Below are 26,939 nucleotides of genomic sequence, written 5' to 3' on the forward strand. Positions count from 1 at the left end.
TGTGGGGAAGAAACACCCCCAGGTGGGCGGCCACGAAGCTGAATGGGAAGTCGGGAACCACATTGGTTAGGTGGGGACCGCGTTGGTTAGGTGGGAACCACCCATTACAAGTGTTGGACACGATGGATGAAGACGCTGGGTGGGTGGCCAGAGGTGTTGGGGTCTTTTTAAAATTTCACTTTGCCCCCAGGTGCGTATGACAGAATCTGAGAAGGTTATCGTGGTAGACGAACCGTCCAGTGTCGCGAGCACAGGTGACTACTTGTTCACGCTCACGGGGGCTCCTCGGACGCGCGCACGGGACTGTAGGCCTGCGATGCCCAGCCCAGTGGATGTTCCAGGAGTCGTGAACCGTGGGAAATGGTGAATTCGGACGGATGGGAATGTCTAGAGCCGCGTCTGTACCTGGCACTTTGGTGGCGGCTCTGGGATGACCCAGGATGTGCGAGGAAGGTGACAGCCCTGTGGGCTTCACGGGGATGGCTTGGGGGCCGTGTGGGGAGACAGAGCTTTGGGGAGGGGAGGTCCACACGCTGGGTTAACATGCTTTGTGCTAAACCCAGGTCCCGAAGCTCAGGGGTGGGGGCAGCCCAGGCCATCCTGGCAGTGACAGGCCTCCCCTGCACTCGATTTGGACTGAGATCCACCCACAAATGACCCTTTCCGAGCTCACTTTTCTGTTCAACGTCCCGTGTGTCCAAACTGAAAAGACAGAATCATCAGAGACAATTTTTTTGCTTCGAAACACCCGTGAAACTCTGTATTTTCTGGTTTTCACCTAGCTTCTCCCTTCCGGCACTTTTATTGTTATTATTATTATTATTATTATTATTATTATTATTATTATTAGACTTCATTTTTTAGCAGTTTCAGGTTCCCAGAAACACGGAGCAGAAAATGCAAGGTTACCATGACCTCCCCAACCACCCCCTCCACTTCCCTGATTATGAACATCTCGTGCTGATTATGAACATTTGAAACATCTGTTACATTTGTCACAGGCGACGAGCTGATGTTGCTACAATGTTACAAGCCAGTTCTTGGCTAGATGCACATGCAAAGCCATGATGTCACACACCCTCAATGACAACATCACACAGACATGGTTCCCCATCCTCACCCACTGGCGTGGAAAGCAAAGGGTCCCAGTTTTCAAGTTTTTTATTTCTGAAGTCCCCAGCCTCCAAATTGGAAGGGACAGGAGAGGCCCCCAGAGTCGCTCCCCACACTGCTTTTCTGGTCCCCCATCTCCCTACCGCGCCATCTATGAAAACTGTGAATACAGTGAAAAACAGTACAAACAATGGCACCCTTTGTCTGGAGGACATGCATGGGGACGAGGGGTACAAGTGCCGTTGGGGACACACTGGGGCATTGGGGGCTCACCCAGTGGGAAGGGAGTCCTCATTACAAGGCCGTAGTGGGTGGGATTTTATCCCCCTCAACATATATGCCCGTGTTCCAGCTCCTTGTACCTGGGAAGGGAACCTTATTTGGAAACAGGGTCTTTGCAGATGTGAGTAAGGGAAGGATCTGAGATGAGCTCACCCTGGATCAGGGTGGCCCTAAATCTAATGACAGGTGTCCTTGTAAGAGACAGAAGAGGAGACACAGACACAGAGGAGAAGCCACGTGAGGACAGAGGCAGAGATGGGAGGGACGCGGCCACCAGCCCAGGGACGCCTGGAGCCCCAGAAGCTGGAAGAGGAGGAAGGACCCTCCCCTGGAACCTCTGGAGGGAGCATGACTCTGCCCCACCCGGATCTCAGGGGTCCTGCCCCACCTGGATCTCAGGGGTCCTGCCTCGCCTGCAGCTCAGACATCTGGTCTCCAGGACTGGGGGAGGTTGGATGTAGGAAGTGTTGAGTCCTCCCTCCCCTTGGTTTCTGCTGCTTTGTTATGAGTACCCTGGAAACTTGTCCGAACACCCCTGCCCAACCCCCAGCTGCCCGGCCTGCATATCTAGAGTCAGATTATCACCCACAGGGTGCCTGTTTCCCCTACACATAGCAAGCACTTCCCCTGCTCCCTGGCCTCTCTCCCCCTGCTCGTGCAAGGGAAAGCACCCCCACTCGCCTCCCGGCCTCCTCTGGACCCCAGCAAATGCTCAGTTCTCCTGTTTCCTGGAGGAGAACTCCTCTCACCACGGGCAGAGAGCTTGCTCTCACACACGGGGCATTTTCTCGTACATCTGCAAGAGCCTGGGGTCCACCCCGCCGGCTCTGTTCCGACGCCCCGTCAGCTGTTCAGCCCCCCGCGTGCCTTCCCCTGATGTTCTTGACAATGTGAGCACGCGGAGGCCGAGTTTGACCCCAGATGATTTATCTCAGGAACACATGCTTGACGGAGACTTTCTCCCCAAAAGCAGGTGTGGCCCCAGCCTGTAAGGACAAAGGGCTCCAAGGAGGAACCCCAATGTCTGGGGCCTGGTCGCTGTCCCCATTCTGTTCCATCTGACCCCCAGATTGCAACCGGTCCTCACAGCCTGCTGCCCCTGCAAACTGTGGGGTATAAGGGTCTTCCTCCTGGACTCATCTGGGGGACAGAACTCCTACCCAGGTGGCCTGCTGACCCCAGGCCTCTTGGGCACCCTCCAGGGTAGGACCCAGAGCTGGGGTGAGACCCCCTCAGCATCCAGACAGAGAGCCATTTCCAGGACCCAGTGTGGAGTGGATGCTGGGGTCCCTCTGCACCTGAAAGGGCTCCTCCTAGACCTTCATCTTGCCCCAACACTGTGCTCATCTTGCAGTCGAGGATGCAAGGAGCATGCCTTTGGGGCCATCCATGCTTTTATTCTTCACAGTCCTACATGGGTGCCTTGGGCCACCAGCCACACTCCCAACACGCGGAGGTCCTGTCCTCCGCTGTCGGCCTCCGTTGGGCTGGCGTGTGTCATCCTGGAGGCCAGTTGGTCCTTCAGGACTCTGGGCAGCATTTACTTTCCACGGACAAGTCTTGCCTTGAAGGGGGCGCCTCCACATACGCCAGGACGTCAGGTGCCAGGAGTCACAGAGGGAGGGCGCTGGTGTTTCTTACAAAGATGAGGGAAGGGAGGCAGGTTTCCACATCACGAGCATGATTTGAAGGGGGCGCCTCCACATACGCCAGGACGTCAGGTGCCAGGAGTCACAGAGGGAGGGCGCTGGTGTTTCTTACAAAGATGAGGGAAGGGAGGCAGGTTTCCACATCACGAGCATGATCTTATGGACGGACAGATGGACAGGACCCACAGAAAGTGGCTGTTGGAACCGTGAGGCAGCAACCTGGAGCCACCGAGCACACACTCAGGGGAGCATGGGGTCCATGTTGAACACCCAACAGTGTTCAGAGCCTCTGTCAAGCCATCGGTAACTCCAAGGTGGCTGAATCTGCAACACAGGAAGCAGCAAATGCTACAATCAATGTCTTTAAAATCTTTTTTTTCCTTTCCAATGCCTGGTGAGCCAAGTGAGGTGAGCCCCTGACACGTCTGAAGTCAGGGTCAGCAGCTGGGGATCACGGCAGGCCCTGAGCATGTAATTTTGTTCCCTGAAACTTTGTCAGGAGCAAATTGAACAGCAAAGCCCCCGGGCTAGGAGCCCGCCCCCTGGGGGGACCCGTCTGATCACACAGGAGGCCCTGGGAAGGCAACAGGTGGCCGGGGAGCAGGGACCTATGGCCCTGACGGGTGTCACCTGGGACATGCACAGGGGACCCACTGCAAGTCACATTACAGTGCATTCCCGCTTTAAACGGTTCCACGATGATCCGTTCGTGTGTTCACACAGAGAGGAGACAAGCTCCTTATTATTCAAACACTCACCTAGGGGTGTTTTGCAGGTGGGACCAAAAAATTCACAAGCAAAAAAAAAAAAAAAAAAATCCACAAGCCACTAACTTGAACAGATGAGACTTCGCAGGGGTGGGCCTCATCCAATCAGGTGACGGTGTCTAGAGCTAACACCGAGGTTTCCCAGAGAAGTAGTTCGGCCTCAGGTTTGCAATATCACCTGTCACCTGCATCGGCAGCCTGCCCACCTGCCCTGCATGTTTCATACAAGCCAGCCCCACCATTGCATGAGCCAATTCCCTAAAATCTGTCCATCATCTGCATATGAATCATTTTGTCTATATGTCTGGACATATTTCTCCAAATATGTATCTATCTGTCTCTCTGTGTAGATGTCCACCTACGTGGTTTCCTCTTTCTTCTGTATACATATTTCTATGTCCATACACCAGTATCTATATGTATCTGTATCTATATGTATCTGTACCTATATGTATCTATGTGTATGTGTATCTATATTTCCAGATGCATTTTGCTCTCCCCGTGAGCTTTGTCCTCATAACAAATCCAACGCCTAGGTGAGCCGTGGTTTCTGTAGGACACTCCCGCTGGCTTCTAACACTTCCCATAGGTTCCCGCTGCATGCACGCCTGCGGTCCCTCACGGCCACGTTCAGTCCCTGCGTGGGACTTGCTTCTTGTCTCAACAAGGCCCGTGATGAATGCTTCCCCGTTACTTACCTTCATGCGGGTGGGCGAGGGGCCTGCGGGATTTCGGTAATCACGGGTCTCAAAGGTCGAGGAGCAGCATTGGTTTCAGGATCCTCGTGAGAAGTTCCCTCCCATCCCTGTCCGTTCTTGCAGACAAAGGTGTCCACGTCCCAATCCAGGTGTGGCAGACAGAGCAATGTCCCCAAACGCATCTGCGTCCCCGTCTGCATGTGGTGCACGGAATAATGCCCCCCAAAATGTCTAAACCCCAGTCTCCGTGTGGTGGACGCAAACCGACTCCTGCATGGTGGAGAGAATAATGTCCGGAAAGGTGTCACGTCCTGATCCCCACGTGCTGGATGGAACAATGTCCCCAAAGACAGCCATATCCTGATCTGTGCATGGTGGACGGAACAATGTGAAAGGAGTCCACGTTCTGATCCTCACGTGGTTGGGTAGATAACGTCCCCAAGCGCGTCTGCGTCCCAGTCTGCATATGGTGCATGGAGTAACGTCCCCAAAGATGTCGACGTCCCAATCCCCACGTGGTGGACGGAACAATGTCCTCAAAGATGTCCACATCCCGCTTCCTGGAGCCTGTGAATGTGTCACGTTACGTGGCAAATGGGCCTTTGCAGGGGAGATTACTATTCAAGACCCTCAGATGGTCCCCATATGGGCTGAGCTGCAGCTGGTGGAGAAACAGGGCGAGGGCAATGTTCCCCCAGAGACAGCGGACACGTCAGAGACCCACGTCCCAGCCACGCTCTTTGCTGGCAGACAAGCACCCGAGCTTCCGTAATGCAAGGAAAGTTTCCTTGTTTCCCTGGGGGACAAGTAAGTACATCACGGGGTCAGGATCCGAGGGCATTCAGCAATCCCTCCGACTACAGGCACCTTTGCAAAATATCATACTTTTATAGTAAAAAAATAGAATGCTCTATAAATAAATGCTTAAAACAACAACAACAATAATAATAATAGCTTCCAGAATGTTCCAGGGCTGGAAGTGTCTGTGCAGTTCACACGCTCGCTGGAGTCACTGTGACTTCTTCCACGGTGAGGATCTCTTCGTTGTCACCTTTCTCCGTGTCCGACGTGAAGTTCTCCCAGATGACCTGAGCAGGAGAGGGAGGATGGGGGTGTTGGGGTTTCAGGAGCCCCGCGAGCAGGACCCGGCCGGCCACGGGGTGTACATGGGAACCAGGGACCCAGCGGGGGTGAGATCTTATAGCACAGGCATCAGCAGGACTGCCCGTTGGAACGCTTGGGAAAGGGACATCTGGAGTTAGGTTCTAGCAGATGCAAAGGTCCTGGGGCGGGACAGAGCCTGGGGACGAAGGGAGGGGAAGCAGGTTTGTCCAGGCCTGGAGAGCTAGCTGGGACCCTGGACTGGGGAGCGTGTACAATCATACGATCAAATTCCTGATATGAATCATTGATAACAATGAGACGAGACGTCCATCTGGCCTGTGGGTGGGGGTAACGGAGCCAGGAGGTGGTGTATGTGGTGCTGGCGGTGGGGATCCCCCCTTGCAGGGCGGCCCTGGATGGAGCTGTAGTGGGAGGAAATGTGGTCCCTGCCCCAGGGCTGGTGGGAGGTGACCACTGCATGCATGGGGGTCTCAGGAGCAGAGCCCTCGCCCTCCCTTGTCCTTCTGGACGCCCTCGGGCTCTCGCTCCATGAGATCAGGCTGGACCCCTTCTCCCCACCTCTGTCTCTGTCCCCATGATGCCTCGGCCCCTCAATTTCCCCAGACACACCTCACAGAGAACACCCTAACCCTTGACCCCCAGGGTCGGCCGGCGAGCAGACCCGGGATCCCAGACAGATTCCACGAGCACACCTCGGTCCGCCTCGGGCAGACACACAGGGGAGCCCAGGACGCCCCAGGGACACTGCCCTCTCCCCGTCCTGGTTTGCGGCCCTGCACCCACCCTTACCCACCTGGTGGTCACGCTGATGGCTATCATTCCATTTGTCTTTGATGCGTGGAATCGGCGGGAATAACCTTTCTGACGCGAAGAACCTAGGGAGACAGGAAGCTTGTGAAGGAAAGAGCTCGAGGATGAGACTATGTCCTTCTCCTGGCGAGGAGGGACACGTCCTCCCGCCTGAGGACTGAGAAGCCTCCGGGCCGCGTACGACAGAACAATTTCACGAAGACTCCCAGCAGGACAACGCAAATCTGAGATAAATGAGCAAATGGGAGACGCTATAGGAACGCACGGTGATAGACTCTTTCTAGAACCTTCACTCAGTCCCTCGGGTACAGGGACAGGACTGGGGGACGTGGCCAGTTACGGGGAGCCTTGGGGAGCCTGGGGTCCTTGCAGATCAGAGGCACGTGTCCCTCCTACATCCATGCATGCAACCACAAAGAGCCCCGTTTCCGGTCTGGGAGGTTTCTGTCTATGTGCTGGGTTTACGGTTTGCTCCCTATTTCTAGTGTTTTTTACTTAAACAGCAGCCTTCATTTCTGCAAACATTGGAGTCCTGCTGCATTTTCAAAGGGACGTTTGCTTTCTCTCTTACTGAAGGGAAGGCACCTCCCATTCTGTGACATCTGGACGTGCTTTTGCGGAGCTCAGTAGGGTTCCCCCAAAATACACGTTCAAGTCCTGTGCCCCAGAATTGGGAAACAGAACCTTGTTGGGAAATCAGGTCTTTGCATGTTAATCAAGTTAAGATGAGCTCATCCTGGATCAGGGTGACCCTAAATGCAATGACAGGTGTCCTTGTAAGAGACAGAAGAGGAGACACAGACACAGAGGAGAAGCCATGTGAGGACAGAGGCAGAGATGGGAGGGACGCAGCCACCAGCCCAGGGATGCCTGGAGCCCAGAAGCTGGAAGAGGAGGAAGGACCCTCCCCTGGCGCTTCTGGAGGGAGCATGGCCCTGCCCCACCTGGATCTCAGTGGTCCTGCCCCGCCTGGATCTCAGACTCCTGGTCTCCAGGGCTGGGAGATGATTCATTTCTGTTGTTTCAAACCATCTGGTTTGTGGTCATTTTTTTCTCCTGTGGCCACAGGAAACTCAAACAGCTTTTCATTAAGATAACTGTCCTTGTGTAAGGCACACACTCTGTCCGGGTTCCGGCAGCGGGTCTCAGGGCTGCCCCTGTTCCCCTTTGCCCCCAGGTCCAGGGTCCCCAGAGAACGGGGTGGTGCCGTGCCGCCCCCGCACCCAGCAGGCAGGGCACAGTCCTCTCCTTGTCCTTAGGCTACATTCCCCTGCAGTTAGCCACATGTGTCTATCCTGAGGGACATGCACACAGGACGCCCCACCAGGGTGGAGGGCATCGAGGGGTGGGCACGGGAGGATACCCCTGGGTCCCGACAGGGTGCAGGAGGCCCACTAGTGGCAAAACTCTCCATGCTTTGCAAAGCACGCCGTGCAATCTGCCTGCAACTAAAGAATGAATTACTGCACGTAGGTATGTTCACCCGGAGGACTTTGTGAGGCGGCCCGAGACCCTGCTTGGTGCTGACATCACACATCTGAAAAGACGTCGTAGCTGCCCACAGAGGAGCCCACAGGGAGGCTGACGGTAAGCCGGTGGATGTGGGTGTGAAGCATCGGACTGGGCTCCCAGGAGGCCTCCCGGAAGGGAGTGGGCTTGGGCGGACCCCAAGGACTTGGTAGGATTTGATAAGACTTATAGGGGGGAAATGGAGGCAGGAGGAGGAATTGGGGAGGGAGGCATTCCAGAAAGAGGAAGCTCAGTGCCGCGGGGCTGAATGCAACCCCTCTGTGAGCACAGCTGAGCTCGCAGGAGGTCCAGGGTCCAGCTAAAGTGAGCGGGCCAGGTGGGTGGGCTCAACACAGCCCAGGGGCCTGGAAGCAGCCCAAGATGGGCTGCCCATGAGCGGTCAGGACGAGGCCCCCGTCGGCTGCCCGCTAGACCTCCCTGGAGGGCTGTGGGTTCCCTGAGCTCCATCCAAACAAGCATCTTGTCCGTCTTGCCCACCTGCAAGGAGGATGCCAACCCACCAGTGGGGTTACCTTTTCAAAAGGCAGCCTAGGATCAGGGCGGTGAGGAGGGTCCCCAGGACCACCAGCACATAGATGGGCACGAGGCTGGGCTTGGGTTCCTTGGAGCCTGCAAAGAGAGGGGGACACACCACGCACCCCTTCGGTTGAACAGTCAGCACACGGCCGGCTCACTCCCTCACCGGCTCCCAGCTAACGAGAAAGGCTCAGAGCGGGAGGGAAACCCACAGCAAAGCGCCCATCCCGAAACCTTCCCACCAAGCTGTCCGTGAGCCCAAGCAGCCTCACAGGCGTCCAAACCATAACGTGCTCTGGCAACGTGACGACCCAATTTAAAAGTGGACCGAAAAAATAAATTAATAAAAAAAAATTAGAAATAAATAAACGAATACAAATGGACCCCCTCCCCCCAAAAATCCCACATTTCCAGGCATTCGGTTTGAACAAAGTTACCTTACAACTAGTATTAGGTCTTCCGTCTTACTTATCATCTGGAATGTGCACTTTTTACAATTTGTTACTTTTGTAACAGGGCACATTTTATCTGTTACTATTAAAAAAAATCCAATTACAGGGGCGCCTGGGTGGCACAGCGGTTAAGCGCCTGCCTTCGGCTCAGGGCGTGATCCCGGCGTTGTGGGATCGAGCCCCACATCAGGCTCCTCCGCTGTGAGCCTGCTTCTTCCTCTCCCACTCCCCCTGCTTGTGTTCCCTCTCTCGCTGGCTGTCTCTGTCAAATAAATAAATAAAATCTTAAAAAAAAAAAAAATCCAATTACAAAAAAACCCAGTCCCATCAGGATGACCAGAACCAGATGGAGAGTCTGGCGTCTTGAGAGTTTTCCATATTAACAGATGAAATGTGTCCTCTTACAAAATAATAATAATAATTAATAGTTAATGTTATCATTAATTAATAATAATAATAATGCATTTGCTAACAAAGTGCTCATTCCAGATGATACAGAAGTTTTTAATTTTGATGGACGCCTGTTGACCTATTTTTAAATTTTGTTGTCATTTTGGAGTCATACCTGAGAACCCACCGTCCCATCTCTTTGAACTTATATTTTACCTCTGGATAAACATATCACATAGATTTTATACCAACCCTTATTAAATAAACTCTTTGATTTTGGATCAGGGGAAAAAAAAGAAACCCACAACATTGCATGCATAAAATGCTTGCTCGAACACTGAAAATATTCGGGAGGAAAAGAGAGCGTGGAAATGCAGATTTCTTGAGCTCCCGATTGGCTTTCGGTCCAAACCATTAAATTCTTGCCAACCCATAAAGGTTACAGGAAGGAAGGTGGTGGACGGTGTTGGTAATCGAGTTTCGTAGAACGAATAGCTCCCTCTTGATGAGGAGAAAACACTCTCAACTTTGATGTCAGTGTTCCCCCGGCTGGGATGTCGATGGGGACGGGGTTGATGGGGACCGGGAGGGATTGATCATTTCCAGCTGAGATGGCTCCTTCGAGAGGCTGGGGGGGTTATCCTTTCCTTTGAAGGGACAGAGCTCCGTGGAGACCCATGGATGGGAACTCCTCCCTCTGTGAGTCTCTGGGGACGGTGACAGCGGTGGGAATGGGGAGGTGACAGGGACTGGGATGGGGACAGGGATGAGAAGGGCTCAGAGAAGAACAGAGGGATGCTCCCAGGACACATACCAAACTCAACGGCCTGGCTCCAGGCACCCCATTTCTCAATGCGTGCGTCTGAGGCCCTTATTTTCACAGTATGCTTGGCTCTGGGCTCCGGACTCGGGAAGTGGTAGTTATTTTCCCAATTTCCGGACACCTCAATCTGTGGACAAAAGAGGAAGTTTGAGAGCGGGGTCTCCTGTGCTCGGAAAAGAGGGGCTGGGGATGTCTTTTCAGCAGCACCAGCGGGACGGATGTGGTTGATAAAATTAATGCAGTGTCTGGGCACCGAAGACGTTGCAGGAAATCTCAGTGAATCAACACCGTGACCGTGTCCCCCGCTCGCTACAGGACCCCTCCTGGGGTGCTCGTCAACATAGACACAGAAATCCCTCAATAGGTACATGGGACAGGAGCAGAGCCACGGATGGGTAATGTCCCAGCAAGGACGTTACCAGAGTTAAAGCCCCCATTGGACGGAAGAGGAGACTGAGGTCACAGTGGCACTGGGACTTAGGACACGATCCCATACAGGACTTTGACGATCTTTCACTAGCGGTGTTTTAAAGGAAGAAACAGTGTTCTTAAAACTCAAAGGAGTATTTTCTTTTTTTTTTTTTTTAAGATTTTATTTTATTTATTCGACAGAGATAGAGACAGCCAGAGAGAGAGGGAACACAAGCAGGGGGAGTGGGAGAGGAAGAAGCAGGCTCATAGCGGAGGAGCCTGATGTCGGGCTCGATCCCGTAACGCCGGGATCACGCCCTGAGCCAAAGGCAGACGCTTAACCGCTGTGCCACCCAGGCGCCCCTCAAAGGAGTATTTTCTTGACCAACATGGATGCAGTTAACAGGAGGTCACTAATTTCAACAGATGGGATGGGGGAAGGGTGTCCAGCTGAGCCTCCCTCCCACCACAGGACTGGGGGGTGCACCCCTACATCACTGATGGGACCGTCCTCCGGGGAGCCACCACCCTCTCACTCATCGCCCGCCCCATCCTGGCCACCATGGGGGCCACATGTCCCCTTGAGTAACATCGTACCATTATACTACGGGGTGAGAGTCTGAGTCAGAGTTTTAACTCACCAGTTGATTCTCGCTGTGTTCCTTATTGCTCTAGGAAAAAAGTAAATAGAACTAGGTTTACTTTTCTCCATTTTGAAGATTTTTACAGGATCCTTCATTGTCCCCTTTGAGTGCGCTCCGGGGTAACCCAAACAGTTGGGGCCACGTGAAGGGCTGAACTCTCTCTGTACATCCTTCTCCTCAAGGCAGGTGGACGGGGGGTATGGACTTGCCCACCAAGGGAGGATGAGCCCTGATCATGCTGATGGGTCCTTGAACCCCAGCTGCTGATGGGTCCAAATAAGGGTCCAGGTGGTCATGGAGCAGAGGGTCCTTCTTGTCTACACTGTGTCCAGGTGGTCATGGAGCAGAGGCTCCCCCTTATCTACACTGGGATCAGGTGGACTTGGAGCAGATGGCTGCCCCTTATCTAACCTGGGTCAAGGTGGTCGTGGAGCAGGGGATCCCCCTTGTCTACACTGGGTCCACGTGGACTTGGAGCAGAGGGTCTTTCTTGTCTACACTGGGTCCAGGTGGTCATGGAGCAGATGGCTGCCCCTTATCTACCCTGGGTCAAGGTAGACAGGGAGCAGGGGATCCCCCTTGTCTACACTGGGTCCATGTGGACTTGGAGCAGAGGGTCTTTCTTGTCTACACTGGGTCCAGGCGGTCATGGAGCAGAGGCTCCCCCTTGTCTACACTGGGTCCAGGTGGATGTGGAGGAGACAATCCCCCTTCTCCAGGTGGGGTCCGAGTGGACAAGTAGCAGAAGATCCTCTCTTTTCTGCATCTGCTTGGAGATCTCCAGCACTCCCCTCTCCCCAGCACTCCCCGAAGGCTTTCAGGATCCAGCTGGGTGGAAACCTCTCTTGGATTGGCCATGGTGGTGACCCTCACGCCCAGGACATCCCTGTGTTCTTCCCAGTGCATCACCCAGCCCTGCTCACCTCCCTTGACCTGGACCCTCATGTGGGTCACGGGAGCTGCTGCCCTGCTCCTTGAGGCATGATGTCCTGCTTGGGGCAGAGTCTACTCACCTGTTTCTGGATGTCCAGTTGGTATTTGAACTCCCAGTTGGGCAGGTTATGTCGGGTCTTGGGCTTTTCCCACCGAATCAGGCAGTGGGACCTGTTGCAGTGCACACTGATATTGTTGGGTGGGCTAAATATTTCTGTAACGAGAACCCAGGACACTCCCCTGAGCGGGCTTCTGCTGGGCCACGGAGGTCACACCCAGTTCTTCCGGCAGCTCCCAGGGGTCACCCAGAGGCCTGAGTCGTGGGTCTGAGTGTTGCTTCTTGGGGAAGAGGACCACTGGGATGTGTGCAGTTTCTGTGGTGTGCCCATAGGACAGTCTGGCAGGATGGATGCAGAGACGGGCCAGGGAACCCAAAGTGAGGGAAGGAGGGAAATACGGGGACTGGGCAGGAACGGGGCCACTGTGGGGACAGCCAAGGCATGGTTTCCAATGGGAAGACAGGATGCAGATCGGGAAAGACCAAGGAGCTCCAATGTCCTTCCACAATGAATGGAAGGACCATGTGACCCCCTACGGTGGGTTCCACCAACAATCAGGATAGGCGTTCTGTGTGTGGTCCCACTTAGCTAGCATGCATTCCGATCTCAAGGCTGAGAGTTGATTCCATTACCGAACCCTTCAAGGGCAGCTTGGCTGTATGTTCACATCGAGCGTATCTGATCACACTGAACTTTGAGATGCATAATCACTGGAAAGGGCACGCTAGATTTCCAAGCTCACAACAGGAGTGGGGTCCTTCTTTGCTCATTGTTGTGATGTATATGTAGGATTCTGCACCCAGTTCTGATGGGTAGGGTCCCCTTTCCCACCATCGAGCTGTTCTCAGACAACTGGCAGGGTGTCCTACAATTCAACTCAATTCTGACCTATCTACCTGGACATGGCATCAGATCCCCCAGGGATCAGCCCAACAAGATTGTCCTTCACCCCCTAGGTCAGCCGCCAATCACAAATCCAGGTTGTCACCCATGGTTCTGACCCACCAGCTACAGATGGGAGGATCCCGGGACTTCGTCCTTGGGTTCCATTAATCTGCTAGAGCAACTCACAGAGCCCAGGCAAACACGTTACTCACTAGATCACGGGTTTATTATAAAAGGCTGTAACTCAGGAACAGCCAAATGAAGTGATGCGTGGGGCCAGGTGTGGAGAAGGAGCTTCCATAGCCTTGCACCTATAAGATCTCCAAACCCCATCTTTTTGGGATTTTAGGGAGGCTTCATTATGTAAACACAATTGATTAAATCATTGCCCATTGGAGATTGAACTCAACCACCAGCCCCTTTCCGGTCCTGGAGATCACAGGAGAGGACTGAAAGTTGCAATTCCCTAATCACCCAGTTGGTTCCCCTGGCAACCAACCCCCATCCAAAGGCGCTTTTCAGCAGTCACCTCCTTAACATAACAAAAGGCACATTTATCGCTCTCCTCCCGGGAAATTCCTAGGGTTTGGCTGCTTTTGTGCCAGAAAGGACAGAGACCAAACATGCATTTCTTATTGTGAGTCACACCTGCCACCTGGCTGGGTACACACATCTAGAGCTCCCCCAACAGGTGAGCCCAGAGGTGGAGAGTGGGGGTGGGCAATGTTCTGGAAGATCAACTGGAGAGTTGGTCTCTCTTTGCCAAGGGTGTCTCCCAAAATGGCAAGAGAAGGCTGTGGGCGCTACCCCAAAGAGTAGGTCCACAAACGGGACACAATTCACCTCCATCTCCTGGTCTGAACACCCTGGAGGGACTTCACTGCCTGGCTGCAGGCAAAACCCCTGTCTGTCTGGGCTGTCCAGTGCCAGGGCCAGCTCTTGGAGGCTATGGGAGCATTGGAAGAGCCCTCGCTTCTTCGGGGGGTGGGACCACCAGCAGTGCAGGCACTTCTTGTTACCTCGTTTAATTCAGATTAAAACGATGGGTTGGCCTCCTTCCAGAAGGAAGCATCCATACCAACACCTTGATTCTGGGTCTCTGAGCTCCAGAACTGTGAGAGAATAAATTTCCATTCTTCCAAACTTCCCACAGACTCTGTTCGGTTCACCTGTTAAGCATCGGTTCACACCTAGGACGTGGCACTTACCGATTTTCTTCCACGACAAAACCGAATCAAAGAACTGGATTCCTGTCCCTTGGCTGGTACCGTTCACCAGGAAGTAATTGTAGCTCGCTAATCCTGAGAGGTCTTCCAGGTGGCATCCCACGTGGGTTCCTGAGTCTTCTATGTAACGAGGACACTCTCTTTCCCTTTTTTTCCTATAAAATTCCAAACTGTTCAGAGAACAATCAGGGCTTCTCCCCCCACCCCCACTGTACTTCTCAGGATTGTCTACATGAGATCAACACTTACCTTGAGTCGCGTATGTACAAAAAATATTGGACGTCATCAGGGGCAGTTTGACCCTTTGCCCAACTGCAGTTCATGAAGTTGGCATTGTAGATAAAACACGAGAAGTTTTGGGCAGCTGTGCCCTCCCCACCTGAGAAGACACAAAAAGAAAATAATCTGTAGAAGTGGAACACATGGCTTCATGGTTGGAATGTCTAACAAACATTCAAAGAATAATTAATTCCAATCCTTCCTCCTCCTCCTCGTCCTCCTCGTCCTCCTCCTCCTCCTCCTCCTTCTTCTTCTTCTTCTTCTTATTATTATTATTTTATTTGTTTGACAGAGAGAGAGACAGCCAGCGAGAGAGGGAACACAAGCATGGGGAGTGGGAGAGGAAGAAGCAGGCTCCTAGCAGAGGAGCCTGATGTGGGGCTTGATCCCAGAACGCTGGGATCACACCCTAAGCCGAAGGCAGATGCTTAATGACTGCGCCACCCAGGCGCCCCTCTTCTTCTTCTTTTATTTTTTTTAAGATTCATTGATTTATTTCACAGAAAGAGAGCACGAGTGGGAGGGGCAGAGGGAGAGAGAGAGAATCCCAAGGAGATTCCCCTCTGAGCACGGAGCCCAACGTGGGGCTTGATCTCATGACACTGAGATCAGGACCTGAGCAGAAACCGAGAGTCAGATGCATCACCCAGGCACCCCTCCAATCCTCCTTAAACTCTTCCAAAAAATAGAAGAAGAGGGAGCACTTTCCAATTCATTTTATGAGGACAGATCACCCTAATACCAAAGCCAGAGACACAAGAAAAGAAAATCACATCCCAATATCCCAATAAAAATAGATGTAAAAATTGTTAACCCAATACTAGCGAGCATATCCAACAGCATGTTAAAAGGATTGCATGGCCTAATGGAGGAGAATTTATCCCCAGCATGCAAAGACGGGTCAACATATGCAAACCAATCCCCGTGTTGTGCCATTTTGGTAGAATGAAAGAAAAAAATCTCATGAACATCTCAGTAGCCATAGACAACGTCTTTGACAAAATTTGGCATCTATTCATGATAAAAACTCTCAGTAAAATAGGTGTAGAAGCAATTTACCTCAACACGATAAAGGACAAATATGGAAAGCCCATAGCTAACACCACACTCAATGGGGAAAAAAAACAAAACACTAAAAGCTTACCTCGTGAGATAAGAAAAAAGGCCAAGGTAGGCATTCTCACCACTTCTATTTAATATAGTATGAAAAGTCCTAGCCAGAGCAATTAGACAAGAAAAAGAAATTAAAGTATCCAAATTAAAAAAGAAGTCAGATTCTCTCCATTTGTTGATAACATGACCGTATAAGTAGAAAAACCTAGAGACTAAATAAACAAAAGACATTGTTACAGCTAATAAGTAAATGTAATAAAGTTGCAGGATACAAAATCAACATACAAAAATCAGTGGCATTTGTACATACTAACAACGACCTATTCAAGAAAGGAATTTAAAAAATAATCCTGGGGCACCTGGCTGGTTCTTGATCCTGGGGTTGTGAGTTCAAGCCCCACGTTGGGTGTATAGATTACTTAAAAGTAAAACTTAAAAAAATGAAATTATCCCATTCATAATAGCAATGAAAGGAATAAGATACTTCAGAATAAACTTAACCAAGGAGGTAAAAGACTTGTACACTGAATATTATAGAATATTGATGAAGGAGATTTAAGAGCACACAGAAAAATGGCAAGAGAGAAAGTGTTTGTGAATTGAAATAATTAATAGCGTTAACGGGGCGCCTGGGTGGCACAGCGGTTGGGCGTCCGCCTTCGGCTCAGGGCGTGATCCCGGCAATCTGGGATCGAGTCCCACATCAGGCTCCTCCGCTATGAGCCTGCTTCTTCCTCTCCCACTCCCCCTGCTTGTGTTCCCTCTCTCGCTGGCTGTCTCTATCTCTGTCAAATGAATAAATAAAATCTTAAAAAAAAAAATTTAATAGCATTAAAATGGCCATACTACCCCAAGTGATCTGTAGATCAATGCAATCCCTATCAAAATGCCAATGGCATTCTTTACAGAATTAGAAAAAGAATCCTAAAATTCATATGGAGCCACAAAAGACTTCAGAGAGTCAAAGCAATCTTGAGCAAGAAGGACAAAGCTAGAAGCATCACATTTCCTGATCTCAAAACACATTACAAAGCTATGGTAATCCAAACAGTAAGGCACTGGCATGAAGATAGACACATACATCAATGGGATGTCAGGGGGCCCAGAAAGAAATCCACGGACTTATGGTCAACAAGGTTGACCTTCAACAAGGATGCCAAGAACACACAATGGATGAAGGATTCTCTCTTCACTAAATGGTAATGAGAAAAATGGACATCCATAAGCAGAAGAATGAAATGGGATCCTTATCTCACACCGTATATGGAAATCGAGTTAAAACTGATTAAAGACTTAAACATAAAACCTGAAACCGTAACATGACTGGAAGAAAACATAGGGGAAACGGTTCTTGGCATTGGTCTTGGCAATGATTTTTTGGATATGACACCAAAAGCACAGGAGACAAAACCAAATATTGACAAAACTGGGATTGCATCAAACTATAAGCCTTCTACTCGGTGAAGGAAACAATCAGCAGAGCAACGAGGTAACCTATAGAATGGGAGAAAATATCTGCAATCCGTATGTATCTGATAAAAGGTTGATATCCAAAATATATAAGGACCTCAAATGATTCAACAGCAAAAAACCCAAAGCCCCCCAAAACCCCCAAAAAACAGAAAACAACAACAACAACAACAACAACAACAACAACAACAAAACTTAAGCAAACTGAATAGGGCAAAGGACCTGAAGAGCCATTTTTCAAAAGAAGACATACGAATGGCCAATAGAAAGATGCTCAACGTCACTCATCATCAATGAAATGCAAATGAAAACCACAACAAGCTATTACCTCACACCTGCTAAATGACTATTACAATGAAAAAAGTAGAGATAAATACTGGTGAGGATGTGGATAGAAGGGAACCCTTGTGCACTGTTCTTGGGAATGTAAGTTGGTGCAGCCACTGTGGAGAATTTGGAAGTTCCTTTAAATATTGACAGCAGAACTCCTACATGACCCAGCAATCCCACTTCTGCATCTATTTCCAAAGGAAATGAAATCTGGATCCCAAAAAGATATAGGCACCCCCATGTTCATCACGATATTATTCACAATAGGTGGCAAATTCATAGACACCATGTGTAAATGGTGCTTTCCAGGGGCTGAAGGGAGGGATGTTAGATAATAGCTTAACGTATATGTGTGTCAAAGTTATATACCTTCAATATATACAATATATATAATATAATAATACCTTCAATATATATAATACCTATGTGTCAGGTATATCTCAATAAAGCTGAAAAAAAAAAAGGGAATAGATCAACCTTGAGGCTGGTGATGTTCAGAAGGATCACCGTGATGTTTTTCCCTACCTGTGTTAGTGTAGACCAGTGTTTCTGGAATCGGTCTTTGGGTGCTATTTACTTTGACCATGAGCGTGACTCCATCATGGAGAGAATAATCCGAAAACTTGCAGTGACAGTCTTTCTCCTGGGGCTAAAGAAATGCAACCAGCCAGTGCATTAGGCAACTCTTTTTTTTTTTTTTCCTTTCTCCTCTCCATGCTTTTTGCTCTTCCGCGGGCCCCGTGACACCACCACTACCCATGTACGTTCTCTGGGTGGAAGTCGGCAGACCCACGTGAAGGCGGGACCTCGACTCGGTGGTCTACAGTGTTTGTGAGGTCAGAATAGAGGTCCCGTTTCAGTGTGCCCTCCATCCCCGGGGATCTTGTCAAAATGCAGCTTTCGGTGTAGCACATTTCAGGCGGGGGATTCTGCATTTGTAACAAAACTCCCAGGTGATGCTGGTGGACCACCACTCCGCGGAGCCGAGAGACCTCTCATGGAGATCTTAAGCACCATGGAGCTTAACGCACGCTCTTTTATGTTATTCCGTTTTCTTGTCCTATCTCATACCCCTTTCTCCCACAGGCTTCACCTTTACATTGTATCTGTTCACTCTGGTAACTTTGTTTTCATGGAACACTGGGGACCAACTATTTCTTCCTTGGGATTAAGTTGGCCACGTGGATGATTTTTGTTGGGTCAATCAAGCAACAGGCTGCTGTTACTGTTTGTCGGAGAGCAGTTCCCCTACACAACACCCACTGAAGGGGTACAAAAGCCTGAAAGTCATACAATGAGCCATTCATCTTCCCCCTGATTACTGTCATCGGATATTCTGTCTCCCTGACAGTGGCCCCTGGAAATTCTGGGAGCATTTGGGTGCCCGACTGGAATCTACCTGTGTTGTCCTGGATCCCCCATCCTGCTGGCCTGACTCATTTTACTTTCCTTGGGTGGTTGAGCGTCCCCGAGGGTCCCACCCTACAACCTGTACCAGGTCTAACCTCATAGGAGCTTTGGACTGGGGGCCCTCCCCTGGGAGCCCTGAACTCCCTTTCCTTTGGAGATAAGACATTTTCCAAGGAGTTCCTCAGTCCCCCAGGGCATCAGGCCGCCAGGCCACCTCTTGGACAAGGGCTGGGACTTACTTCCCTGGTGCTCTCAAAAGTATGGCTCCTAGATGTGTCCCATGGTCACATACATGCTCTCTGTTTCCACTTATTGCTGCCTTGTTTCTAATGTAATGAGAGCTTTGTAAAGGACAGCAATCATCCATAACAAATTCCATCTTACTGTTATTTCGATTGGCCCTTTCTCCTTGTGAATCATCACGCACTTGAGGTAGGTAGTGTTTTCTTTGCAGTCCCAACTCAGTTCCATTCTCCAAGAGTCAAACTTCATATTTAGACTGGGGATCCCTGCCACGGTTGGAAGATCTGAAAGACAGGACCACCGGATTCAGAAATTACCCCTTTCCCACCTCTACCCATGCCTGCTGACCCATCCCATGTCTTGTAAGCAAAGATTAAGGTTGGGACTTGCTGCCCCTTCCCCTGTCCCCCCAGGTGGCCCCAGGGCATTGGCACATGCACGGAATCTCCCCCTTATTGATCTCTTCTTCCTGCGTGGACCTCTGTGCCTTTTCTCTTTATCAAGATGCCTACCACGTAAGTAGGGCAAGACCTACCAAGTGAGAGCAAGCAGAGGCTGTTTATTTAGAGCCTGCTATGGTGAAGACGTTGGCCACCATCACTGGCATTTGTCAGAGATCAAGGGCAGACAGGGGAGTGGGCAAGTTTCACAGTGGACAAAAGGGAACATTCGATTGTACCCTGAGAAGAGGCTGTGGGTGTGGGGAAGATGCGGGGGGCTCACTAGAACTAGGGCATCCAATGGGATTGATTAGGGAACCCTAGCTGGCTTTCTCTGGTAGGTCGTATACAGAAGTGGGGTCAACACGTAGGGAAGCCATCAGTTACTGGTCAAGTCCTGGCCATTCGGGGCTAGTTGTTCCAGATGGTATTGTTTAGCTCCTTGGATTGTCATGGGGACAGACATCTGGCTTCCTGCTTGTCTGACGTCAGACAGTAGGTTGGTGCTGTGGGCTGGTCTCCATTGATGAGGGCTGGCCCCCTGGGCAGGTTGCTGCAGGTTGTGGGTCTGAGTTCTGTTCTTAAGGATGCTCTGCCCATTGGCCATTTGTATATTGAGTCTCTCAACCCACACGGCCTCTGTGCTTGGTGTCTCACACCCACATCCTCCTTTCTTTAAGGTGCCACCCCCACCTCCACCAGCATAGGGACCACCTGTCTCCAGGTCTCCAGAGCCTGAAAATACATCACTTACCTCCTGCGTTTCTTGACCCTCCTCCCTCCCTGGCACCCCCTTGGCTCCCTGCAGACTTCTCCTATTTTCCCAGCACAAGACCACAATGATCGTCCATCCCCAACAGTTCTACGGGCCTTGGTCTTAGCCTGGGAGTCCTGCAAGAGCCACATATGCCCTCGAGTTCATACCCAACCAAGAAAGTCTTCAATGGTTAACAGAAATCTGATGGCACGAATGTGTCCAGAGCACACCTCCTCTCTGGACTGAGCCAGCTCCTGCCCATCCCTGGACCCGGGGACTCCTGAGTGTAGAGAGTCCATCCGTTCCATATGCCAAACCCAAGGAGAAGGGCTGGGCTGGGCTGGGCTGGACTGCACAGATTTTGTGCAAGTGCCTGAAGATTCCCACAGGTCCTCTGTGTGGAGGACAGGGAGACAGCCATCCCCATCAACCCCCTGTCACCTTTCTTGGGGTGGTCAAGACAGGTGTGTTGACACTGTCCATACTTTAAAATCAGAGCCCCCTTTAGAAAGACAGGAATGAGTCTGAGTCCCGGCTCTTTCTCTCACCAGCTGTGTCACTTCCAGCACGTTGCCTGACATCTCTGTTCCCTGCTCTCCATTTCCCCCAAGTTGAGCAATAGCATCTCTGCCCTCAAAAGGCTGGTTAAAAGTCACAAAAGAAAATTGCAGTTGATCAGCTCTTGGGGTTTCCAGCCCTGGGGAGTGGTCCCTGAGAACATCCTTTGGGGATGGTTGCAGATTATTGGTGTCCTTACCCAGTCCCCCATGAGCTACTTGCAAATGAGCTCTTCTTACCCACACCTCCTGACAGCAGGTGAACGCAGCTGGAGGAGGGCTGCTTTCTCTAAGTTCCAACCATCCAGCTCTGTCCTTATTCCCCAGTCCTTCATCCAGTGTGCTTTCTTACCAATGTCCCAGTGACCCTATACTCCTCCCAGTGACCCTTGCCATATACACCCAAAACCTAAGTGTGTTTTTTCCCCTTTATCCTTCCTAAGATGGCAAAGCATGGCCTGATAATTGATACCCAGGTCCCCCAGGCGGAGACCTACCACTCAGTTAATGCTGCCTATGCCACCAGCCAGGGGTGGGACTTGAGTGTATGTGGCCTCACCTTGTTTCCTCTGTCTACCTCTTTAAGTCAGGATGTTTACTAGTTTTTGCCAGGGTGAAACCCTCCATGCCCCTGTTGCCCAGAATTGGGGCCAATGAGCCACAGTTTGCAGCTATGGTGGGTGACCCTGTCGTAAGCCTGGAGTAGGAAGGGGCTTTCAGAGCACGGGCAAGAAAACAGTTAAGCATCCGGTGACCCTGGATTGTGCCAGTCGGCTGACCAGTGCGTACGAGGATGAAATGCAGTTGGACTCCGGCATCGGGATGTGTCCCCACATACACAGGACATAAGAATGAGACAAGCAGAGAAGGGTCAAACAGGTTCACATGCTTACCCTGCTGCTCCAGAGTCTGGAGGAAAACTGGGTCCAGGAGCATGCAAAACAGGACGGCTGTGGCCCCGAGTCCCATAGGGCTGCCCGAAAGACGAGGAAAACCTACAGGGACAGACAGTCACACTTTGAAGAAATCAGCTCTCATGGGTATTCTTGGCAGGGGGGCTCAGCGAGGTTTCCTCGGGGAGCGCAGGACCATCCCCAGCCTGATGGTCAGTCTACCGACTTGGCCAGCTGGGGGTTACTGCTGGCTGCGGAGGGTCTGCAGGTTACAACCAGGCTCAGTGGGGAGCGGTGAAGGGGTCACCAGAACCAAGGGCCTGTCCAGCAGCATGGGCCTGTGGCTCCAGCCCACCCAGTCATTCTCTCTGTCCCTGGGGCAAGTTGTCCACATGCTGTGGCTTCATTCCTGTCTGTAACCTGGGTGAGGACACGGATGTCTCTGGGGCCATTCTCTGTCCACCACGTGGGGATCAGGATGTGGACGTCTCTGGGGACATTATTCCATCCATTGCATGTACCAAGACCCACTCCCTAAGGCTTAGGGCCGAGTCTAGGATGGGCAGCCACTGATGCTCATATTGTCCACAAAAGAACAGGGGAGATGGTCAGGCAGGGTTGTTCCCAAGGTGCTGGACCGTGCATCAGGCTCTGGCTGCACACAGTTGACCTCCAGGACACGACCCTCCCTCTCTAACCAGAGTCGGGGGTAGAGCACAGGCTCACCAAGTGCTTCCCCAGGCTAAGCATTCATTTGTCAGCAACTGGGATTCCAATTCCTCCTGCAGAGAATGTCCTGGGCTGTCCATCTACTCCAGAACCCGCAAGACGTACAAAACAGGAACCCACTGCTGACTTCTCTTTTCTCCAGGATCAACTTCCTGAGAGAAGCAAAACGATCTCCCACACGGCGTGAGGAAATACTAGCGTTGTCTCGCAAATCTACCCTAGAAACCCACCCGTCTGTCTTCTATCAAGGTTGACTCATGGTTGCTCATGGTTCAGATGAACGTTGAAGCCATGGATGACACGTAACAGTGATTTTTAAGATACTTTTGGGGAATATTACACCCACTTTGATTAGTTTCTCATTGTTCTGACTCTTTTTTCTTTCTTTGTATAATTTAAATTTTTACATTTTTATTTCAAAAATTTTAATGTGAGTCTAGTTGACCCATGCTCTGAGTGTTTTTAGAATGGATTTTTGGGGGAGGAGAAAAAGGAATGATAGGTCGGGTTTCCATTAGGGTAATAACAGTTTTTTGAGGGTTTTTTTTCTCTTTTTTTAAAAAACTTGAGTTTCACAACAATCAAAATGGATATGTTAAAAAAAAAAAGAGGGAAATAAAAAGGGTTAAGTGCACAGAGAGACATTGAGGATGTTTAAACGCATTTGCTAAGTGAAAGAGGCCAGTCCGAAAATGTTACATCCTGTATGATTCAGACTCTATGACGTTCTGGAAAAGTAAAAACTATGGAGACAGAAAAAAAAATCAGTAGTTACCAAATTTGGGGGGAGGGACAGATGAGCATGCAGGGACAGGGGATTTTTAGGTCAGTGAAACTACTGTAGTGTGATAGATACGTGTCACTATACATCTGTCCAAACCCACAGAATGTCCAACACCGAGAGTAACTCTAATGTAAACCGTGGGCTTTAATCAATAATAAAGTATCAGTATTGGCCCATCAGTGATAACAGATGTGCCTCACTGATGCCAAATATTAATAAGGGTGGAGACTGGGTCAAAGGGGAAGCGCATATATAGGAAACCCCTGTAATTTCTACTTAAATTTTTCTGTAAATCTGAAACTGCTCTAAAAAAAAAAAAGTCTACTAAAAACTTTTTAAATCCGTAAGTACAAAAGCAAAGGGCTCATTAAACTGCACTCAATAAAGAACACCTGATGTTCTGCTTGGGTTTGTTGTGGCCTCTTGGGGTCTAACCAGCATTGCCCTGGTGGTATTTTTGCTGGTGTTCGTTCTGTGGCTGTTGTTGTTATGACGTGTAATGGGGTCTTACGTCTCCAAGTACTTCTCTCCCTCCTCGGCCGCTTACTGTCTCTGCTGCTCTTCGTCTCTTTGTGTTCCCTGTGATCTCATCCTTTTAAAGCCTTGTCTTTTCTTGGAGGTTCCTTTCTCTCTCTTTTACCATGCGTGTTTTCTGTAATTTCCTTGGGTTTATAGAGTCTGTCGGTCTAAGCACTGTCTCTTTTTTCTTCGTGTATTAGCTTCCTGGGGGCCAGGAACAAAAGACCACAAATTTCTTCCCCCTTTCCTTCTTTCCTTCCCGTTTCTCTTCCCTTCCTCCTTCCCTCCTTTCTACTTTTCTTCCTTCTTTCCTTCCCTTCTTCCTTCCCTCTTTCCTTCCTTCTCCTTTTCCTTCCTTCCTTCCTTCCTTCCTTCCTTCCTTCCTTCCTTCCTTCTCCTCCTCCCCTTTCTCCTCCCTTCCTCCCCCCTCTGAGAGATCTCCCTCACCCATTCTTTCCCTATTTCACTCTGTCCAATGTCTGCTTTTTGGAGACCCAACCATCACACCCCTAACACCTGCCCCATGGACCTCCATGTTCTCACTTCCCAGATGACACCTGCCTTCACGGACTCTCTTCTTCTTCCCCCGGACTCCCCTCAAGTTCAGCTCCCACCAGGATACCGCATCTCCCTCCCACATGAGGCCAGTACAGTACATTTGGGCTCTTCCTCTCCTTGATGTCCAGCCCCACCCAGGGGACTCCTCTGCCCTCTGTGGGACCTACAGGATCCCTTATCTTACTGATCCCTGTCCCCACAGATGTCTGAGCTGTAATACACATTCTCTACATTTCCTCACCACATGCCTCCTTTCCCACCCACCCTGTGCAGTGATGGGTTGCCTGGCATGTCTAGATGCTACAACCCTCTTGCCCCCTGCCCCTGCACCAGCTTCTCAGGCTGGAGCCCAATGACACAGAGTCCAGCCAGCTCCCCAAGCCAGGTGTGCACACCTGTACCAGAGTGCACCTGGGGAGCGGTGCCGAGCCTCAGGTTCCTGCCTCCCAACCTCCCCAAGGCCACTCCCTCCTAGGGCACCACCCTTGCCATAAAAGAGGAAATAAAAACCATGACCAGACCTGTCCCAATGTCCCTGCCTCCCACACACCTTGTCCTCCAGTGCAATGGGGGAAGTTCCCAGCTTCCTCCATCTGCAAGCTAGACTGTGCTCCACCCAGCCCTTCTCTGGGTCTTGTCCAGGATTCTTGGCACTGGGTGCGGGGGCCTCCATGCTGCACCCAAGAGGCTCTCGGGGCGGACCCTTCCTCAGTCTCCCGTTCCCCTTGGCTATTTCTGCCTTGCCTCTGCCCTGGTTTTCACATCTGCAATGTGTGTGAGCACCCTGGCTTTGAGCAAAGCTGCCCTTAATTAGGAGGGGGCCGTGCAGTGCAGCGAGGCAGGGAGGGTCCTCGTTCCACTCACCCCCTGGAAGCTCCTGGAATCCTCTTCCTCCTCCCTTTTCAAGCCTTGCATAGCTCCTTCTTTGCCCCTATACGTGAAGCAGGTGCCTGTGGCTGCACACCCCTCCCCCCACCAGAGGGAATCTGCATGGAAATACGCCCTTAGCTGGACAGTTCCCCATTCCGCTTCCTCTAAAGTGAACTTCGCTGGCTTCTCATCATGATGGAGCAAAAGCATAAACTTCTGTAAACTTGACTTAAAAAAAAACCCCAGGAACCAAGCAACGACATTATCACGTACCCAACAGCAGCATGCAAGATGACCTAGCAAGGGTTGCTGTTTTAATTAGATGGTTAGTCACAACGTGGGGCTCTTGGCCAGCGACGGTAACAAACCCTTCGGGCGATACCTCGGGGGCAGGGTGAAGTAATCGGCGTTGTGATTTCCCCACCGCCTGGGCGAACCAAGCACAGGCACCTTCCATGGGCTCCTAGTCTCTCGCTCACACTCATCCTCGGAGACAGTTCCTCGTGTCCTCATGCAAGTGGATGAGACACTGAAGTCCAGGGAGATCTCACGCTTCATTTAATCAATTTTTGCCTTGATTTTTTAAAAACGGAGGTGAAACTCACAGGGTATCAAGTTCGCCCCTTGAAATGTGCAACTCAGCAGCGTAGGGAGCCTCTGCCAGGTTCAACCATCACCTGTACCTGAGCCGGACGTTCTCATCCCCCCAGAGGAGGAGTGCATCGCCATGACGCTGACACTCCCCACTCTTCCCTCCTAGTCTGTGGATTTGCCTGGGGTTTGCGTTTCATATGACCGAAAACTTAGACGTTACTTTGCTATTTTTTGTCCACTGACTACCCACTTTCCCTTCTCCTTTCAGTTTTCTCCAGACTGGGTTTTCTTCCCCTTTCTATAAACCTAAGGGCTACATGGCTGCCAGCTCCATCTGTCAGACTAGGTCGGATCAGAGACCCGGGGGCAGTGCAGGTGCTGCAGGACTGTGGCCCAACCCTAGGATGAGCTTGGACGTTGAGCTCCCTGCAATTTGGAGGGGGGGGGATGCAATCAGTCACCACGCTCAGGCGACACATGGGATGAAATATTGTGGTCCCCAAAGACACCTGTCACCCAGGTTGGCCAGCAGCTCTGTACTTGGTGGCCGGGGGCTTTGAGATAAGTGACTGACAGCGAAGTGTCTCCCCAGGATGCTGGGAGCACTGGTTCCCCGTGTGGATCATCGCCTGCATCCAAGCCTCAAGTAATTCCAAAGAGGCTTCTAATGCTCACATACACAGACTTGCATGAGGGGCTCAGCCTGCTCCCAGTGCAAGTTGGCTAAACCCCGGGGCTAATTCAGACCTTCCAACACAGTGCCCACGTGCCGCTGGAGTTATCCCACCTCCCTGGTTGGGCGCCTACATTGGGAGATCCCCATTTCCCACCTCCAGGTGCTCCCTGACCTGCACCATGAGCTGTTAGCAGCAGCGACCGAAACAGGGATAGGCACTCTAGGGACAGAGCACATTTGAAGGTCAGAAAACGAAGGGAGTTGCCTTACCCCACCGCACCAGGCTCTGCCCTGGCCACCTGCTTTCTTGCTCGGTTTCCCGGCGCTCCAACATCTGGCCGTTCTCTTGGACAGCTCTCTGTCTGGTCAGAAAGTGAACACACTGATTGCATTGCCGAGACATT

General features: G+C 51.1%; 1 protein-coding gene across 5 annotated transcripts; it reads right to left on the reverse strand.

The window, feature by feature from the left end:
• Positions 1-5,374: 5,374 nt before the first annotated feature.
• Positions 5,375-26,939, reverse strand: CSF2RA (colony stimulating factor 2 receptor subunit alpha). 5 transcript variants are annotated; one of them, XM_040635123.1, is made up of 12 exons: positions 26,806-26,939; positions 21,806-21,907; positions 19,300-19,442; positions 18,031-18,154; positions 14,563-14,692; positions 14,296-14,468; positions 12,224-12,357; positions 11,208-11,237; positions 10,147-10,282; positions 8,487-8,583; positions 6,428-6,509; positions 5,375-5,597 (listed from the first exon to the last, which is right to left on the reverse strand). In XM_040635123.1, exons 1-12 carry the CDS (start codon positions 26,936-26,938, stop codon positions 5,502-5,504), a joined length of 1,380 nt encoding a protein of 459 aa, XP_040491057.1. In that variant the 5' UTR covers position 26,939; the 3' UTR covers positions 5,375-5,501. The 5 variants fall into 5 exon arrangements, with proteins under 5 accessions (XP_040491057.1, XP_040491051.1, XP_040491068.1 ...); XM_040635117.1 differs by having other exon boundaries at positions 14,296-14,483; XM_040635134.1 differs by lacking the exon at positions 11,208-11,237.

This window comes from Ursus maritimus (assembly GCF_017311325.1).
Source record: "Ursus maritimus isolate PB19 chromosome X unlocalized genomic scaffold, ASM1731132v1 scaffold_X1, whole genome shotgun sequence".
NCBI lineage: Eukaryota > Metazoa > Chordata > Mammalia > Carnivora > Ursidae > Ursus > Ursus maritimus.